The following is a 21,436-nucleotide window of genomic DNA, read 5'->3' as shown; positions in this document are numbered from 1 at the left end:
TTTTGTGTCTAAGTGTTTGTGTGTGTGCCTGAGAGTTTTTGTGTGTGTGTCTGAGTGTTTTTGTGTGTGTGCCTGAGTGTTTTTGTGTCTAAGTGTTTGTGTGTGTGCCTGAGAGTTTTTGTGCGTGTGTCTGAGTGTTTTTGTGTGTGTGTCTGAGTGTTTTTGTGTGTGTTTTTGTGTGTGTGTCTGAGTGTGTTTCCGAGTGTTTGTGTGTGCATCTGAGTGTGTTTTTAAGTGTGTCTGAGTGTTTGTATGCGTGTGTGCCTGTGTTTTTGTGTTTGTGTGTGTCTGCTTTCTGGGGGGAGGGGGGTAGACACCATAACTTACCGCGCCAGGTGACACCAACCCTAGTGACGCCACTGATAAAACCCTAATACTTTTATCTTGGTGCTGTGGTATTACCTTTTTCCTGCTGAACAACTTGTAATAATTTAAACTAGTAAATTAACCTTTAATATAATTTGCATATGGAGCTAAGCCTTGTCTCTTGCGCGATATCTCTCTGATGTCATTAGATTGTTTGTTTATTATTTATATAAGGTATAAATTTAGACTAGAATTACCATACTGAATTATGAGCTGTACTAATGCGTTAATGAAATTAGGTAACAAGAAATAATTGAGCAATTACTGATTTTAAGTTAATTAACTCATAAGAGGAAAATAAAGCAATAGCAAAAGATAGAGAAAATAAGGGCTCTCAGGGAAAGAAAATACAGAGGATAAAGGCATATGCCTAGATTACAATTAGAGAGGTATTTTGCACAACATTTTTAGGGGCCCATTTATCAAGCTCCGAATGGAGCTTGAGGGCCCATGTTTCTGGCGAGCCTGCAGGCTCCCCAGAAACACCAGTTATGAAGCAGCAGTCTAAAGACCGCTGCTCCATAACCTGTCCGTCTGCTCTGAGCAGGCAGACAGACATTGCCGCAATTCAACCCGATCGAGTACGATTGGGTTGATTTACACCCCCCTGCTGCTGGTGCAATGCTGAATCCCGAGAGTGTATTGCTCTCCACATTCAACGAGGTCTGTCGGACATGATCCGCAATGTCGGATCAGGTCTGACAGACCTTTGTTAAATAGGCCCCTTAGTGTCATTTGTGCTTGCAGGAAATTCATTTCAAGGACATACTGTGAGCATCTGTGGTTTGTATCACAAGTTAAAAGTAAAGTTCTTTTTCTCCTAATAGCAAGTATCACTCGAGTACAAGTTACCAGAGTATAAAGTAAACCGCGAATCTCAATGTGAAGTTACAATAAGCATTTCCTGTTATATAAATGCAAATCACTAATACAATGACCATTTTTCAGGTCTACAGGTGTTCGCATCAATACTGTTCTACGGTGTGAAATGACAAGAGCAATTATGTGTGAAATTAAAGGGATATGAAACCCAGGATCTTTCTTTCCGATAAAACGTGATTTTAAACAACTTACCATTTTACTTCTGTTATCAAATTTTTATTGGTATCTTTTATTGAAAAGCAGGGATGTATATTTAGGAGCCTGCCCGTTTCTGGAGCACTATATAGCAGCAGTTTTGCGAGAATGTTATCCATTTGCAAAAGCACTAGATGGCAGCTCTAATTTCCTGCCATATAGTGCTCCAGATGGCTACTTAGATATTTATCCAACACAGAATATCATGGGAGTGAAGCAAATTTGATAATAGAAGTAAATTGGAAACTTTTTAAAAATAGTGTGCTCTGCCTGAATCACAAAAAAAAAATAAAGAAAATTGTACCAAAATACCATCAGACATATATAGAAAAATGTATTTATGAATAAAACATATTTTTCTGTGTGAAGAACATTGGAATGTGAAATATTTATATGTTCATGCCCTTGAGATTATGCGTGTGAGTAGGGTGTTAGTTTTTTTCCACTTTTTTTGCTCCATTGACGTCTATGGGGGAATACGTTAACACGCGATATCCTAAGTTCTGCTTTTTGCATGGATCGAGTTAGCAAAAACAGTTTACTTTCAACTTGTAATACAAGTGCTACCCAACGAGCGCAAAAAGCTTACTTTGAGCGGGAGCGCTAAATACTGCTCCACTTGTAATATGGCCCATAATATGTAATTGCCTTTATCTTGCCCTCCCTTTAGGACCATAACTACTCATGTTTTCTTGTGTCATGTTTAGTGTTATTACTAAAGGATAGACATATGCCACATTATAAAGCAATATCTCAGCATTGTGGTTTCCCTCTGCATGATACCTGGTCGGACGTAACACAATACACTTTATGGGAATTGAGAGACTTATATAGATATTATATAGTTCAACACGATACAGACCCCATGGTTTACCAGAAACTAATTTCTGCTCCGCATTTTAAATCTTTTCCCTGGGTCATATTACAGACCTCTGCCTGGGTATTCATAAAAGTAGCATCAATGTATAAGACTTTCAACAAGTAAAGGTTCTTGTTATAGGTATCTAGAGGGGGAAGCCAAAATGTAGCAAATGCCAACCCCATTAAATTGTGCTCTCTTTATCCAAGTATAAATATATATCCTATTTTGCAAATCTGGGGAAAAATACACTCTCTTATTGCTAATAAAACCAGGCCCACACTTTTTACTGTCTTTAGAGCCTTTTTATTATATATATATACAAACAGGGGTCTGAGTCAACCCTCAGAGAAACATCTTCAGTTTAAACATGGAAGAAACACTCATGTTCAAAAATAAAAATAGCTGAACTTGGCATAATGTTCCCCATTGCTGACAGACGTCAATACCCGGTCTGTTTTACACTGTTGAATGATATAGAGCAATATCAATATTAATTAAATTGTGTCATGTACAGTATGCTTTTAACTTAGCTAATAAATCACTTTGGAATTTATTAGGTTACTTCAGAAGGGAAGCTGTGGTATATATTACTGTGATATTGGTCCATAAGGAGCTTTAAAACACTAGTGTATGAAGTGCATTATTATTTCATGTACAGTCTCATGTATGTTTCTATAACATGCATCCCCCATGTGTGTAAAATCCTTGCATAACTATGTTAGGGCTTTTTATAGTTTATCACTGTTATAAAAAAAAATATTTTGCATAACCTCCCACTAGTATCTGTCTAATAAGGTGGCTTCTGATACCACTGCATTTATATCACTGTGGTTTTCAACGTTTTATTGACGTGTAACTTACAACATAAATCTGAAGTAATTTCAAATCTAATCTATATGCTGTTTAGAAACTGGGGGTCAGGTAAAAGGAAACAGTATTAAGAAAAATGCAGTGAGGGCAACAAATCCCATAGCAAATACTGAAGATCAGATTGCACATACTTTTTACCATATTAGTAACTGAGTGAAAGCTTCTATAGAAAAAATAATAATCTAGTAACTGTGATTGTTTTGTGCCACTTTACATTTACACACTAATTTATTTAGTGACAGTTCAATTAGTGTAACTCTCTATGGCTGGTCTAACTAACCAATAAGGAGTGTCTGATCCTCGCCGCAATAAGTGCTGATACCTATATCATATAGACACTAGTGTTACAGATCAGTAATGCTAGTTGTTATATCCTCCCACAACCATACACTAAATACATTGGTCCTGCTTGCAACTCCAGCTTCCCTACCTGATGCCTGCACCATCGTAATCCCTAACTGTGACCCATTACAATAATTCTTAATCTTAACACCTTAGACCCAGCTCACAACCCCAAGACAGCTATGAAAATCCCCCACTGCCATATCCCCCACACCAAAGCGACCACCCTACAACACCCTTCTAACACTGATTAACTAATCATGAGTGGAGAGGGGCTCTATTTTGTGGGGGAAATCTCCCATTTAACCAATCAGAATAGCTTTAAAAGTAATATAATTAGGAAGGACCTTCAGATTTGGCCCGGGTGTATTGTAAGAAAAAAATAACAACCGGGTCCTGTGTTTTAGGGTGCGTATTGAGGGATTAAGGTATTAGAGGGATGGCCTTAGGCATTGGTAATATACGGGTATCCCTAAGGCACTAACAACCCTGTCATTACATAGGCTGAATGTTGTTGGGGGTTAAATAGTTTGGGCAGCAGTGATTGACAATTTCATGAAAGTAATATTCTATTTATTGTCTTCATAGTCACCTCAAAATATGCACAATTTTTATTTAAAAAGATACATTACAATATATTGGTTGTATTGATTAGTTAATTTGCTAATCCTGTACATGTAAAATAATATAATACGTTTTGATTGTCTGATCATATTTAGCACAGCTCAAGACATTACATTTATTTACAAATTACAAATTATTCACTGTTTTTCCTGTGAATGTGCTTTATCTTCATCTCTAGGTGCAGTGGGACTGTATCAACCCCAAATACAAAATCAAAAAGAGGAATTATAAAAATTCTGGAGTGGTTATACTGTCAGACTTAAAGGTAGGAAGCTGTAGTAGACTTGCCCCAATAGCGAAAAGTGCCACCCCACCTGAGCTGTGAGATAGTATTACAATCCTCAGTGTAGCGATAAGATCACTGGACCTGGTCTGTGAGAGAGCCCCAATTCTGAGTTGTGAGACATGATTTCCGGAAATTTGACCCTCAACACTTAGACCAAAGCTGTTGGAGCTGTGAGACAAAACCCCCAATACTGTATAGTGTCACTGGCTCTTCAAACCTGACTCGACTCACAGGACCCTCAGGCCTGACCTTTCACATGACCCTGAGGTCTGAGCTGTGTCACAGGCCTATCTGGTCTGAGCTATGTCAAAGGACATCCAATTTTGTAACAGGACTGCAAAGCGAGAAAATAAATGTATCCTAAATCCTGAGAAGTGTCACTGACCTTCTAAACTTAACTTGAGTTACAGGACCAGAGCTGTCACATGACCCTCACCCCTAAGCTGTGCCACATAACCCTCAGGCCTGAGCTGTGTCACATGACCTTCAGAACTGAGCTGTGTCAAGGCCTATAATGTCTGAGCTATGTCACAGGACCTCTTGACTTGATTTATGTTACCGGAACTGTAAGAACCGATAGACTTAAACCATTTCATATGAGTCTTAAACCTGAGTTTTGTCATAGAATTACCAGATCTGATCTGCAAGACATTAGTGTATTGGCTAATGTAATAAGTTCACCTATGTCTCTGTGTTTGTTTATTTAGATATATAAATACTAATTTCTATTTGTGTGCTCTCTAGATACACAGAGTTTATTCTTTCTTGGATTATATCATGGGTGGCTGCCAGATCCACTTCACAGTAAGTCTCAACTCATTTAACTTCTACCTTTTTCCGACCAGACAATAACTTGTCCATGCAAGATTATCCCATCACCAGACTATTATTTACTTAATGCTTAGATCGCATAACCCCTGCCAGCCTGTAAAATAGTTTTCTGCTACTACAATTTGTGTCTTACTTCCTCTGTTATCTGGGCCTATTTTAACGTGCCACTAAGCATGGAATTGCAGTCATAATTTACTGTCTATGTACTTAATTCCTAGATGTTAATCATTATATGTGCTCTTATATTTAAAAGAACATGTTAAAAATAAATTCAGATTAAAGGGACATTGTACACTAGATTTTTCTTTGCATTAATGTTTTGTAGATGATCCATTTATTTAGCCGATCTATGAGTGTTTTTGTAACAATTGTATAGTTTTGCTTATTTTTTTTATTAACCAAGCACCAAAGTATCAGATGTGGACTCAAGTCTAAAGAATTCTGATTGCTACTGTTTTTAATGGGTCTTTTCATATGCAGGATAGGGGGCAGGGGGGTGCCTGCCTTTCCTGCTTTCTCAACACCTTTCAATGGGTGTCCCAGCCTAACTTCATCAACAGTGCTTAACTGGGAGCTTTTAAGTAAGTTTAACAAAGGTTTTATATTGGATTTTTAGATAAGTATTTGTGCATATTCTTCTTTATAGTAGTGTCTATTGCATGCAGTTATATGAAAATTAGTGTATACTGTCCCTTTAAATCTAAAACATACCCTGTTTTTGGATAAAAATACTCCATAAACTATTGTGGAAAAAAGATATAATTTTATCCTGATTACAAATATTATGTAGAGATGCAGTTTCATGCCATCTGGTAACCTACCTATAACCATAAGCTCATACTTGCCAAATGTCCCTAACCAAGCTGTCAGTTGATCTTACATACTATACCAATCTGCCACAGAACATTATTTACATCTTTGTTTTTTTCCTTAAGGTTGCCATAGACTTCACTGCCTCGAATGGAGATCCAAGGAATAGTTGCTCACTTCATTATATTAATCCCTACCAGCCCAACGAATACCTGAAGGCTCTTGTTGCTGTGGGAGAGATTTGCCAAGACTATGACAGGTGTACAGCACCCCCTCCTTCATGTTACCCAGTGGGCGGGAAACAGATGCTTGGGCAAAACCTTATGCCCGCTCTCTCTCTGTATATATGTGTGTGTGTGTATATACTATATATATATATATATATATATATATATATATATATATATATATATATATATATATATATATATAAAAGGAGAATTCTGGTTGTAGGGAATGATATAAGGTTGATGAATAATGTATAGGTGTGTGATTTTGCATTGTATATTCTATCTGTGAGTGGGAATTTAAACCCTGTCTGTGAGTGGGTAGTCTGTATTTTGTGTGTGATTGGGGATGTATTTGGCATATTGTCTGTGTATAAGAGTGATTAGTATAGCATGTGCGCTCTGCATTGTGTGTGTAGATGGTAAAACCAATATTCTGCATGTGAGAATGAACTCTTTTCTTTTGTGTATACAGGTGAACTTGTTTGTTATTGGTCACTCTGCATGCTGTGTGTGAGTAGATTCATTTGTATTTTATATGCAAGTGAAAACCCAATGTTCTGGGATTGAGTTGTCACTTATGTATATTGTGTTTGTGTCAGGTAGTCAAAATATCCCCCCCGTGTGCTCACTTTTCTTGGTTTTCTCTCTAGCGACAAGAGATTTTCTGCTCTGGGATTTGGAGCTCGGATTCCTCCAAAATATGAGGTATGGTGTATTCCTATTAATATATATATTATTATGTATGTAGTGTTTGTATATACCCTCTGTGTTTGTACTGGGCAAACTGTAAAGGCCTGTGTACAAGGTCAAGTGCATGTTTAAATGGATAGAGCACTACAGAATACAAGTATTTTGCTGAAGTACTTACTATTTAATCACTCATGCGGAAGACTTACAGTCACATGAGGGTGACAGGGGTAAGTGAATTTTGTATTTCTTTGATTTGTATGAGATAACTACTTTAGAGATCTTTGATGATTTTTTTTTTTTTAAATATTGGAATGTTATTAAATAAGGTTTGAGGTGCATACCCGATGGCTAATTTGTGGTGTGAGTTAATAACCTGAATGATTATTGTCTTTCTTCCATATAACCCTGCTGTCCTCCAGCCTATGCTATGTCCTTTGCTTATGTTCTCTTTATGCCCCCCTGTCTTTGCATAGAGGTATGCTGTGTGTTTATAATAAATACATACACATACACATACAATCTAGGGAGTACAATATCATTATAGTGTGAGGGGGAAACAGGGTGTCCGGTTTCCCCTGCCTCCAGAAACACAAATGCAGATAACTGCATAAACTAATGGTGTATTTACGTTTTATGCTGACTTGTGAAATCTACTGCCCAAACTCTGCCCCCACTGATTTTAGTTCATATATACCTCATATATTTCAAACAGACACGGATGGTTCATGCACCATCTCTGGAGAAATATGGTTTATTCATTTGTAATAAGATATCATGCCATTTAACAATCCCTCAAAATGTGCTACCCCCTCAAATCCTCAAATTATGTATACTTTCTATATTAATTCTGTTATTTAGTGAATGTTTAAAAGGATACACTTATTCATGAGTCAGCACTGATTGGCTAAAATGCAGGTCTTTCAAAAGAACTGAAATAAGGGGTTAGTTTTCAGAGGCTTATATACAAGGTAATCACAGAGGTAAAAAGTATATTAAATATGCAAAACTGGGGAATGGGTAATAAAGGGATTGTGTACCTTTTTTAAAGAATATATATTCTGGAGTAGACTGTCCCTTTAAGTGAAGAGCTATGTGTGAGGAATATATGTAACATTAGATGGTAGCCTAATTGTTCATTTATGGTTACAGATAAAAAGATAAAAAACAATCCCAAGCAGATAACATGTTTCTCTCTTGGAAAACTCAAATGGGGAATTATAAAAACAATTATCTGACTAAAGGTGTCAACTGCATAGAGAAATACAGACTCCTTTTTCGGAAATGGGATGGGTTACTTGTCCAAACAAAAAGTTTAAAAATGTTCATATGAAAGTGAATGAGTAAAAGCAATATCCATTTCATATATTATATATATATATTTATTACTGGGGCCTAGGCATTGCCTAGCTTTATCTGCATCAAAAGCAGGTATTAAAACAAGTTTGAATATTAAGATTTGCAGTTCCTCAGTATAGTATCTTTCGATTTGCATGGGGTTAAAATGATTTGTTTAATGTATTTCTTGCTTAAAGCAATAGGAAGGTCAAAATTAAACTTGCATTTTTGAGATACAGGGAGATATTTATCAAAGTCTCAACTATACTGCATGCGCCGGCACCAATATGCTCACCTAACATTGCGGCCGCGGACCTGAATACGCTCTCCATATTTCTAAAAAAAGCCGGCAAAAAGCCGCGCACCAAGTACGGGGCGATGAACATGTTAACTAACAGTCATCGATCTTGCTGCTATTCAGCTTTTTAGCAACTTTATTTATACCCTGTCACTAAACACCGCCACTATACTAAAGTGTTTAACCCCTATCCCGCCGCTCCCAGACCCCGCCGCACCCAGACCCCGCTGCAACTGTAACAAAGTAATTAACCCCTATCCCGCCACTCCCGGACCCCGCCGCAACTGTAATAAAGTTATTAACCCCTATCCCGCCGCTCCCGGACCCCGCTGCCACTAAATAAACCTATTAACCCTTAAACCACCAGCCCCCCACATCTCCATAAACTAAATTAAGCTATTAACCCCTAAACCTAACAACCCGCTAACTTTACATTAAAATACCACATCCCTATCTTGAAATAAATTAAAACTTACCTGTAGATTTAAAATAAACTATTTTTAAACTATTAATTAACCTACCCTAACTATTATACTACAATTACATTAAACTAGCAATTAAATTAACTATATTGCATATTAAAAACCCTAACCCTACTCAAATTATTTAAATCTACTATTAAAAATTACTAAATTACAAAAAATAAATAAACGCTAAGTTACAAAAAATAAAAAACATTAAATTACAAAAAAAAACACAGTATCAAAAATAAAAACGAATTACACCTTATCTAATAGCCCTATCAAAATAAAAAAGCCCTCCCCAAAATAAAAAAACCTCAAACAATAAACTACCAATGGCCCTTAAAATGGCCTTTTTTTGGGCATTGCCCCAAAGAAATCAGCTCTTTTACCAGTAAAAAAAAAATACAAACACCCCCAACTTAAAACCCACCACCCAACCAACCAACCCCCCCAAATAAAAACCCTATCTAAAAAACCTAAGCTCCCCATTGCCCTGAAAAGGGCATTTGTATGGGCATTGCCCTTAAAATGGCATTTAGATCTTTTACCTGCCCAGACCCTACTCTAAAAATAAAACCCACCCAAAAACCCCTTAAATAAACCTAACACTAACCCCCGACGATCCACTTACAGTTTTTGAAGTTCCGCTTGAACAAGAAGGCAAGAAGTCTTCATCCGGGTGGCCTCTTCCATCTTCATCCATCCGGCGAAATCTTCATCTATGCGGTCTCGTCTATCTTCATCCATCCGGCACGGAGCGGGACCATCCTGAAGACATCCGACACGTAGCTCCTTTTCAATACGGTCGCTGCCGTAAACTGGAACTTGAATGCAAGTGACGTCATCCAAGATGGCGTCCCTTGCATTCCTATTGGATGAAAGGTTCCAATCAGCCAATAGGATTAGAGCTGCTAAAATCCTATTGGCTGTTCCAATCAGCCAATAGGATTGGCTGCTGGTGCAATGCCGCCCCCTGCAGATTCACAGCCAATCTGCCGCTAGCAGGGAGTGTTAACCACCCCGATCGTATTTGATCGGGTTGATTTCTGTCCACAGCCTCAGAGCAGGCGGACAAGTTATGGAGCAGCTCGCCAGAAACAAGGGGTATCAAGGCTCACCGGAAACAAGGGGCATCAAGCTTCATACGGAGCTTGATATATCAGCCCCAAAAAAACGTACTTCTAGCCAAGTTAACGCACAAGCAAGAGCGCAAAATACCGCTCCACTTGAAATCTAGCCCTAGATAGGTTCAGCGCGCACTAAGTAGTGCAGATTTGGTTTGTTCTATCTGAATTCTGAAAGAAAAAAATTGGAGTCAGTTCCAGTTTTTGTGGATGAATTGAAATATTACATCTGTTTACTGTAACTCTCAAGCTGTAGTGCTGTTTATTCAGTAAAGTATTAACAATTATTTTATTAAGTAAATGCATTTCCTCAAAAAATAATGAAAGTAGAGTCAATGCTGACTTTATTTAGCACTTTTGTGATCATAGTAGCATGACAATCCACTGACGTAGACACATAAATATCTCCCTGTTTTTGCTACAGATACGCTTCTTCATTGTGCACCCAAATATTAATATCCTGTAAGCTTTGCTTATTCCGCCCTATATCTTTTTATACTGAACATTTCACCAATATCTCTCCTTATCTGTCTTTCTGACACTCTTTATTCCTTTAATATAATTTTATTACCTAGATATATAGTGTGGCAAACCTAGCCACTTCTGGACTATAACATAAGAAAGGTTGTCTATAGGCTGTATATTGTGCTATGTAGATGTGACAGACCCTTCTGTCAGCACTGAAAGAGTTAACTGTGTTCAGCTTTAGCCTCAGCTATTGTGCACTGTCATTAATGTTATTGATACACAGTCCATTGTTTAATCAACCTCCGAGAGCAGACCCTAGATGATAAGGAAAGCCAAGTGTGTGTCTGTGTTTAAATTGTTATCAGCTTGAGCAAGGTATTCTATTGTATCATGTAAAAGGGCGTGTTCCCTCCATTCAATGTACAACAGTCTTTCAACCCCCCTTCTGGGGGGGGTCAGACCTGCATAAATACTGGGCATATGAGCCTTAATAAAATTCATTCTGTTTAAAACCTGAAAACTGGCTGGGTTGTGAATTGCTGATTCCCTATGCAGGACATTGTTCCCTGGTGTTAACCCTTGGTATCCGGTTGGTAACGTTACAATTGGTGGCAAGCGACGGAATGAACCTTATCGCCCAGAAGAGCAACTACACAAGCCAGTAACCTCAGGAAGAGGGGGATTACTACAATACTGACTAAGATGGAAGGAGTACCAGGGACCGAAGTGAATGGAGATGGATTATTCTAAGCTAAAGAGACAAACGTAAAAGGAACTGCTAGAAGCCAGGGGAAAGATAGGCAGCAGCAAACCCAAGGCTATATTAATTGCTGAGCTGATGGAGGGAGACAGAGCTCGCAGCGCTACGCCTCCAGCAGCCATGGAGGAGACCCTATACCAGAGGGAAATGAGGACCAGGCTGGAATTTTTACCCCAACCTGTACCACGGGATATGCTATCCGTGGTAATGGCAGATGTGCAGGAGTACGTGATGGCACACAGTCCGCGGAATGCATCCTCCCGAGCAGAATCCATTTTGGACGCACTCAGCAACCCAGTAAGACCCAAAATCCCATACCATGCATTTAAAATGTTTTTGTGAGGAGAAGGATGAGATTGATGGGTATTTACAGGATTTTGAGAGACTGTGCGAGTTACATGATTTGGAGCAGTCCGTATGGGTGCCGGTGCTAGCAGGCAAGCTAGCCGGTAGGGCAGCGGAAGCGTATCGCGCTGTACCCAGGGAGGACAGCAAGGATTACGCTAAAGTGAAGAGAGCGATCTTGGAAAGATATGCCATTACCTCAGAGGCATACCGGCGCAAGTTTAGAGGCCTGCGCAAGCCAGAAAGAGATTCCCATGCAGAGTGGGCCCACAAGCTGGATCAAGCATCTCAGGGGTGGATACAGGCCAGCCAAGCTACCACCATGGAAGAATTGCGACAACTGATGCTGTTGGAGCAATTCTTTAACGGCTTGTCCCCAGAAGCCCAAGAATGGGTGAGAGATCGAAAACCCCTCACCTTAACCGAAGCAGCCAGATTAGCAGACCAGCATTTTGATGCCAGGAGGCACCATGGACTACAGCCTAACAACGGACGGGCTAATATACAATGCCACACCTGCAAGCAGTGGGGACATATGGCACGTGAGTGCACCCAAAATCGGAGCAGACAAGCTTGGAACCAGGTCAGACAGAACCTGGCCCCAAGGGCGGCTGCTCACCATTACCAAACGGAGCTAGCCGCTCATGAGGTGTTGAGCACCCAAGCCGAGGAACCCCTGGGAATTCTGCATGAGGTGATGTCGGTCCAGGGACTTCGGGATTCGGGAGCTACTTTAACCCTGATAGCTCCCCATTTGGTGCCGGATACAGCACCCACTGGCGGATCCGTGGCAGTACGAGGGGCAGGGGGAGCAGTATACCGATTGCCCACTGCTAGAGTGGAGTACAGACCCCCAGTCACCCCAGCAGCTGCCAGTTACCAACCCCCGGCGCACCGCTATACCACACGGCCTCCGGCCACGAACTACCCTCAGAGAGCCCGGTTCAATTCGCGGGGCTACTCACAACCTATTCGGTGCTTTGGATGTAAGCAACTAGGGCACAAAAGACCAGAGTGTCCCCTAAACGCAGCGAATCAAGCACAGTCCTGGAGAAGACCCGCTGGCGGAATCCCACATAATCCTCAGCCTGTGGCCCGCTACGTAGAGGCGCCAGAATGCTGGGGCAGCCTACATGAAGCAGACCCCGTGCAAGCTGCCCACCGGAATAACCGGCAACGGGTTAAAGTGAATGGGAAGGAGGTCAGTTGTCTACGGGATACTGGTGCTACCATGACCTTGCTTCAAGAGAACTTGGTGCCTGAGAAACAGCACACTGGAGACACTGTGGCTGTGAGGGTAGCAGGGGGCACTGTGTTCCGCCTACCTGTTGCCAGGGTACATTTGGATTGGGGAGTGGGCGCTAGACTTGTGAATGTGGGGGTCAAGAAGGACTTACCTGCTGATGTTCTCCTTGGAAATGACTTGGCCCCCCTTGTTTCTGCCTATGCTCCCATGGATCCCGCTGATGTTAACCCTGTGACTACCCAAGCCCAGTCCCTCCGGGAAGAGACGCTTCCATGTTTGGGGTGGGGGCAGTACTGAGCCAAGTTGGAGCAGATGGCGGAGAACACCCCGTAGCTTACTTGAGCCGAAAGTTGTTGCCCCGGACATCCCCAAGCCGATCCGTTGGGATCAGACTGTGTATGCCGGCTTGGTTCTGGGGGAGCATTGTGGCAAACCTAGCCACTTCTGGACTATAACATAAGAAAGGTTGTCTATAGGCTGTATATTGTGCTATGTAGATGTGACAGACCCTTCTGTCAGCACTGAAAGAGTTAACTGTGTTCAGCTTTAGCCTCAGCTATTGTGCACTGTCATTAATGTTATTGATACACAGTCCATTGTTTAATCAACCTCCGAGAGCAGACCCTAGATGATAAGGAAAGCCAAGTGTGTGTCTGTGTTTAAATTGTTATCAGCTTGAGCAAGGTATTCTATTGTATCATGTAAAAGGGCGTGTTCCCTCCATTCAATGTACAACAGTCTTTCAACCCCCCTTCTGGGGGGGGGTCAGACCTGCATAAATACTGGGCATATGAGCCTTAATAAAATTCATTCTGTTTAAAACCTGAAAACTGGCTGGGTTGTGAATTGCTGATTCCCTATGCAGGACATTGTTCCCTGGTGTTAACCCTTGGTATCCGGTTGGTAACGTTACATATAGCCACAAAATATATAGCTATTTTAGTGCTCCTCAGTTTGCCTATGTTCTTCAGAGCTCTTCTGTCCCTGCTTTGAACCTCCCATATTGTTTCCTAATCCTTTTCCTCTCCCCACTCTGCTGAAATGCAGACACGTCTCAGAACTCTGCTCCAGCCACACTACTCCCCACTTTGTCTGCTACCCAGGGGCAGAACTACTATTGGTGCAGCAGGTGCAGTGGCACCAGGGCCCAAGAGCTGGAGGGTGCCCATAAAAGTCAGCCTATACATAGGCGAATGCAGAATGTTTACAATCCTAATGCAGGGTAGACATGTGCAATTCGGTTTGGTTCGATTCGGAAATTTGGAAAATTCTGCAAATTCGGAGATTCGGATCGAACCGAATTTCCGAATTAAAATACTGCTGAATTTACCGAATAAATCCGAATTAGTTCGGATTTATTCGGTAAATTTGGATGGACATGGATTTCACTAGTATTGTACAGTATATTAGGTTATATCACTCTGCTATGGGTTACACCTAATATACAGTACATAATACTAGTCTAATACACAGCACACATACCGAAATTCCGAATTTCCGAACCAAACTGAATCCAGCCGAATTTTTTAGAATCCGAATGAATCCGAAACGAATTCATAGTTTTCCGAATTCGAATCGATCCGAAACAAAATTCGAAAACCTCTGAATCGATCCGAACTGAACCAAAACAAATTTCTCGATCATGCCCATATCTAATGCAGGGAAGCCTTTTATTAGTGCAAGTTGCAGGTCCATCTATCCATCCTCAAAATCATTATATTAAGCAGAATGTATTTTGCTTTTTATTGAGTTACCTTTGGGGGGCCCCCAAAAATATATTGCACCAGGGCCCTCTGTTGAATAGGTCCGCTACTGCTGCTACCCCCACTTCCTTACAACCAAGCACATAGCTGCATAACACCTATATCTCTATCACCCAGCTCATAACTCTCACATCTCAGCATTTCACTCTAGAAACCAACCTGTTTCCCCTCCTTCTCTGACTCTTCTGCCTTTTCTCTGGTTTCAAGCAGAATTTATCAAAGTAATGACATTTAATAATTAGCTGCTCAGAGAATTCTGTGTGTGCTGGCTGTGTCCATCTTACTGATCTTTGACCAATTTATCGAAATCTGTATGAGAAATTCTCTTTAATCAGCTGCAATATTACATGTTTTTTTTATTTCAACTGTAGATTCTGCAAACTCTAACTGTATAGGCTTATTTAGGCAGCTAGCTTTGATGATCACTTCAATTAATGTCACATATCTAGTCAAGATTGATAGGAATCTGTATATTATAGATAATTTATATCAATTAATTGTTCTGTTCCTATGCAACAAGGCGTCCGACTGTTTCAAATGTGCAATGATTTACATAAAGAAAATATGCATAGCCCAATTGCAGACAAAATGATTACTCATCATGTGCATGTGTATGTATATATATATAGCAAAACAAAAAACTCTCTAGTCTTTTTTGAAACAATCTTTTACTATGAAAAGTGACGTTTCAGGGACAAAGTATCCCCTTCCTCAGACGTGAATACTTTTCCCCCGAAACGTCACTTTTCACTGTAAAAGATTGTTTCAAAAAAGACCAGAGAGTGAAAGTTTTTTGTTTTGCTGTACTTATATCGTACTAGCACCCTGGCAGATGTTGGACTGAGTGAGAGTGCTCTCCTTTGCCACTATATATATGTATATACAGTATATATATATATATATATATATATATATATATATATATATATATATATATATATATATATAAATATATTACCGGTATATATATATTCACAAAGTTTGGTTTAGCACACCTTACAAAAAGAGTTTAAATACATCTTTCGGAGTGTAGCCAATAAGACCAAATAGTTACACGAAACAGGGTGTGTGTATATATATATATATATATATATATATATACATAACGTATATATAAGCAGGGTGGCTAATATAATTTTACTTTACTAGTTAGGGGAGATAATTTACTAGTTCAGAGGGAAAACGTTGCATATCTACTCAATTCTAAAGATAGGAAACAGACAAATTGTCCATTGCAATTTTTTGCTTGTCATGGACTGTTTGGATTCCATATATACATAGACAAAACAATGTTTATGCCAGAGTCTGAGATTTTGCTGAAGTGTTCAAAGCGAAATTCTAAATGTAAACTTATATCACAACTTATATTATCAATTATATAATAAATGTTATCAGATCTCGTGTCATGTGACATCATCTAAAATATCTTCATCATATCTAAAGGTATAAGCATTTAATTTTCTTTTAAAGGGACACTAAAGCCACATTTTTCTTTCATTATTCAGATAGAGCATGCAATTTTAAGCAACTTTCTAATCTACTCCTATTATAATTTTTTCTTCGTTCTCTTGCTATCTTTATTTGAAAAAACAGGAATCTAAGCTAAGGAGCCAGCCGACTTTTGGTTCAGACCCTGGACAGCACTTGTTTATTGATAGATAGCAAGAGAATGAAGAAAAATTGATAATAGAAGTAAATTAGAAAGTTGCTTAAAGGGACAGTTTACTCAAAGATTTTCTCCCCTCTAATTTGTTCCCAATGATCCACTTTACCTGCTGGGATGTATTAAATTGTTTACAAGTAGCTCCTTTACCATTATATTGGCATTTGAAATAGTTGATTTAGCCTGTGGTATCCCCACCTATGCTGAAAGTTTGTGGCCGCAGGTCCAAGCTGTAGATAAGCATTGTAAACACAGCCAGCAGAAGAAATTACACTCCCAGTGGAATATAGCAGAGATAAGGTAATCAAATGTTGGTTTTTCTATTGTTCTCTCCAAGTACTGGTGATTGTTTTATGGACAGATATAAGACAAAGAAGCAGGTGTATGTACACAATGTGATAAAGTAATGAGATCTGATTATACATGCAAGCGCAACCCATTTTATTAGGTTGTGGCTTCAAAACACAAAATCAAATCTTTAATATACACAAATGAACCTTAAAAAGCTACTTTTCATACATTTTCTACTCTGCAGTTGGTAAAAAAAGCAATTGTAAACATTTTAAGGGAAAAGGGATTTTACAGTATACTATCCCTTTAAAGGAACAGTCAAGTCCAAAAAAAACTTTCATGTTTCAAATAGGGCATGCAATTTTAATCAACTTTCCAATTTACTTTAAACACCAATTTTGCTTTGTTCTCTTGGTATTCTTAGTTGCAAGCTAAACCTAGGAAGGCTCATATGATAATTTCTAAGCCCTTGAAGGCCACCTCTTATCACATGCTTTTTTATTTGTTTTTCACAACAGGGGAGAGCTATTTCATGTAAACCATAAAGATAACATCATGTAATCATGCCCGTGGATTGTGGCAAACACTGCACTAATTGGCTAAAATGAAAGCCAATAGATAATAAATAAAATGTCATGTGATCAGGGGGCTGTCAGAAGATGCTTAGATACAAGTTAATCACAGAGGTAAAAAATAAATTATTATAACAGTGTTGGTTATGCAAAACTGGGGAATGGCTAATAAACGGGTTATCTATCTTTTAAAACAACAAAAATTCTGGTGTTGACTGTCCCTTTAAAATTGCATGCTCTATCCCTTTAATAAAGACACTCATAGAACTGCAGCTGCATGTTATAAATGAAGAGTAGATTTTTTTTTTATTAAAATCAACAATGAAGTTATCTCACAAAAGGCAAGACATATATAAGCTTTTATTCTTTTTCAAAATCCAAAAATGCAAGGACAATTCAGAACTTAAAAAAAACTCATGGCATTGTTAATGACATTGCAATAACTAAAATAAAATAAATAATTACATAATCAGTGACATCACTGTTCATTTTACTCTGTCAATGACATCACTGACATAATTTATTAGATTGACCTGCAAAACTAAACCAACAAATATCATCCTCTTGGAGCGTCTTTTATCACCCAATATCGAGAATGTACTAAACACAACATACATAATGCAATACAATTCTCCATATTGAGCTGTACCATTTTAAAACAGTGCAACCACTTAAAAATACATCTCTTATCAATGCTGCAAAACAAACAAGCAATGAAACAAAACATTGTACTACAAAGTTGCCAAATGTACAGGTTTTCCTGGGATATCCTATTTTGGCTTCCTGTCCCTGCCTTTTAAGTGTGTCCCTTGTTCAATTTAGTCTGTGCTGTATTTAGTTTAATAATATTGTATGCAGTGCAGTCCTCCAACCACACTGTGGCTTGTGACTTTATTGTCTCTGGTCTCTTACTGTATTTAAGTTATTTTTCTGTAGTCTTCTTTATCTGTGATCTTCTGTTACACCAAAGGTTAGCAGTGTGTGGTCAGGTAATGGTAAAGTCATGAGATGTGATATACAATACCAGGGTGGGTAGGAGGGAAGGGGTGAGGAATCAAGGCATATCAATAGTGTTGCACAATTTGGAGCATGTGTAATTTCCCCCCATTTATACACTGAGGCTTTGCTTTTTGGGGGCTTAAAGGGCCATGTAACCCAAAAATGTTCTTCCATGATTCAGACAGAGCATGCGATTTTAAACAATTTTCCAATTTGCTTCTATTATCTAAATTGCTTCATTCTCTTGGTATTCTTAGTTAAAAAGCATATCTAGCTAGGCTCATGAGCAGCAATGCATTACTGGGAGGTAGCTGCTGATTTGTGGCTGCAAAAAAATGCCTCTTTTCATTGGTTCACCAGATGTCTTCAGATAGCTCCCAGTAGTGCATAGCTCCTCCTTCAAAAAGGATGCCATGAGAATGAAGCAAATTGAACAAAAAACGTATATTTGAAGGTTGATTAAAATCACATGCTGTATTTGAATCATGAAAAATAAGAAAAAGTAAAAAATATTGGGCTTCATGTCCCTTTAAGATATCAGACTCTTCATGTGCTGGGACTGGATTTCACAGAAGATAACACAAATCCACATTTACTGGGGCATTTCTGTATCTATTAACCTACTACCCACAAGCATTGCAGCAGCAAAGATCAAAAATGAATAGTTACCTAATAAAATGTAACCCACTTGTGAAACTTTCAAAAGTGTTTTAGCAAAAGTAAAAACTAAAAAACAAAATCCTCAGTATATCTACATATATTGTTCTCCATTCCAGCAGCCCCAACACAGCAGTCAGCAGGTTAAACATATTGAGGTAATATTACTGTCTAATTTCAGGATGTGTAATATCTAAATAAACTAGGTTGCTTTCTGGTGTCCTGCTATACAGATGCTGAAGGGTTAATCATTAACCCTTGCTTGCTTATTTTGATACTTGCTGTAAAGTTATTTTTCCTATGCTATTTTGATAATAAAAAGGGAATTTAAAAATTACCTACTCTTGAAAGTATCATTTTATGCAATCAGCATGGCTAAATTATACTACAGTACTAGTGTACTTCACATGCGTGTTGTAGAGTGGATTGGAGTGGGCTGGGCTATGCAATTCATAAATGGGCGTGGCTATGCTTCAAAGTGTCCCTTTTTTTTCAAATGTTGGCAACTATGGTACTACAGCTTATCACTTGCTATCAACATGTTAGCGCTATATATTGTTATAGATCAAGGTCATTAATCTGCTGAAATACTGCAGCAATTTTAAAGGGCATTCAACACCCTTTAATATCATGGATACTACTATTATGGAACCTAGGTTACACTGTAGGTATTTGAAGGAGAGTGGCTGCACATGTGTAAACTGGATTAGAGGGAGGTGGGGAATAACCTCAATACTATGCCTATAACATTTTTTTAGTGTTTAATGACCCATTAACTGTGCCAAAGTACACTTAAAGGGACACTAAACCCTTTTCATGATTCAGATAGAGCAGGCAATTTTAAGTAGCTTTCTAATTTACTTCTATTATCAATTTTTCTTAATTCTCTTGTTATGTTTATTTAAAAAAGCAAGAATTTAAAGCTTAATAGCCGGCCTATTTTTAGGTCAGCACCTAGGTTGCGCTTGCTGATTGCTTAAACTTGCATGCTCTATCTGAATCATGAAAGACAAAATTTTGGTTTAGTGTCCCTTTACCAGTAGCAGAAACTCATCTACAATTTGCTATGTATCCCTTTTGCTAGTTGACAATACAACAATAAAATACCTTTACTATGGCTTCTCATCCATCAATTCCCCATCTGGATGAAAACTGTACCAAAACAATAAAAATGTGCTTATCCAAATTGTCCATATGCAAGATAATATAAATATTAATGTATAACACCACGTATTAGTCTGCAATCATTGTGGCAACTTCTTCTTCAATAACACTGCCTTTTGTTTCCCCAACACATTTTGTTTCTCCATCACTACATCACAATACTGGACTGCCAACATAGCCTAAAAGCAATGTATCTGTATGTTACATACAAGAAGTAATATTATTATTCTGGAGTTGTGTGTGATGTTATATGAAGTCAAGCAAATGAGAACTGGTGCTAGTTTTCAGGATATATCTGCGTAGTTGGAGCAATCAGGCTGAAGACAGGATGTAGCTGAGGTCATCCAGAAGTCCATAGGGTGATAGCTGGGTAGAATACATTAGCTGAAGCTGTAGCAAGGTGCTGAACATACGCTGTCGGCATTTATCATTGCACAAGCAGTTATTGTGAACTGCTTGTGCAATGCTGCCCCCTGCAGATTTCGCTGGAAACAGGGGCATCACGCTCCATTCGGATGCTTGATAATTCGGCCCCCTGGAGAGGGCTTTACATAAGCTATTGCAGTATGCAGATTGCCTAGCATGAAATGAAACTGATGACTGAGGGCAGAGTGGACAGAGGTCATTTCTGGACTTCACATTACTGCAGTGTTACTAAAATATGTATACCTAATGTTAAATGAAAAAGTGCATGCAACTCAAGCTATTGACTGGCAGAAGCAGAACTCCAGTGCACTTTGCTTTCTCTCTTTGGGGAAGGCAGTATGGTGTCTAAAGGCTGTACCTTCTGCAGGCTATGGGCAACCATGGGGGAGAAAAAAGTACATTTAAAGATTATTATATATAATAATATTCATACAGAATCTATGCACTGCAAGCAAATACATGCTATAGTAAAAATATAGGTTTGCTGTTCCTTTAAAGGACCACAATAGTCGAAAAATGACATTTTTAAATTTGTTAGAGCATGTAATTTTAAGACTAGTACTACTGTGGTTTTCACCCCCACAAAGGATTTAAAACACAGGTGCTACTCAGGACCTGTGGAGGTCTGCTGGTCCTGAGTGTATATAATAATAACCAAAGGAGATGGGGAAGTGGGACAAGAAGGGATTAAATAGCACTCATTCCATTAGATATTGTAATGTTGTTGAAACATATTCAACTAGTATGTAAAGTAATCAATTTGCTAAAAACATGTATATATTAACCACTATTAAAATGTAATCAATATTACAGCTGGGAGAATTCCCATATTCCTCTATTGATCTCCACAAGAACAAAATACATTCCACAATA

General features: G+C 38.8%; 1 protein-coding gene across 1 annotated transcript in view; it reads left to right on the top strand.

Annotated features, from left to right (window-relative positions):
• Positions 1–21,436, top strand: part of CPNE7 (copine 7) — a 402,966-nt gene that overhangs the window by 151,381 nt on the left and 230,149 nt on the right. Inside the window, exons 8-11 of the mRNA XM_053688669.1 lie at positions 4,320–4,406; positions 5,172–5,231; positions 6,194–6,327; positions 6,949–7,003. Coding sequence (XP_053544644.1) covers positions 4,320–4,406; positions 5,172–5,231; positions 6,194–6,327; positions 6,949–7,003 — 336 coding nt within the window. The remainder of the gene's footprint in view (positions 1–4,319; positions 4,407–5,171; positions 5,232–6,193; positions 6,328–6,948; positions 7,004–21,436) is intronic.

The sequence above is a fragment of the Bombina bombina genome, chromosome 1, assembly GCF_027579735.1.
Source record: "Bombina bombina isolate aBomBom1 chromosome 1, aBomBom1.pri, whole genome shotgun sequence".
Lineage (NCBI taxonomy): Eukaryota > Metazoa > Chordata > Amphibia > Anura > Bombinatoridae > Bombina > Bombina bombina.
The sequence above is the reverse complement of the archived record's forward strand: the minus strand, read 5'-3'. Positions and strand labels throughout refer to the sequence as shown.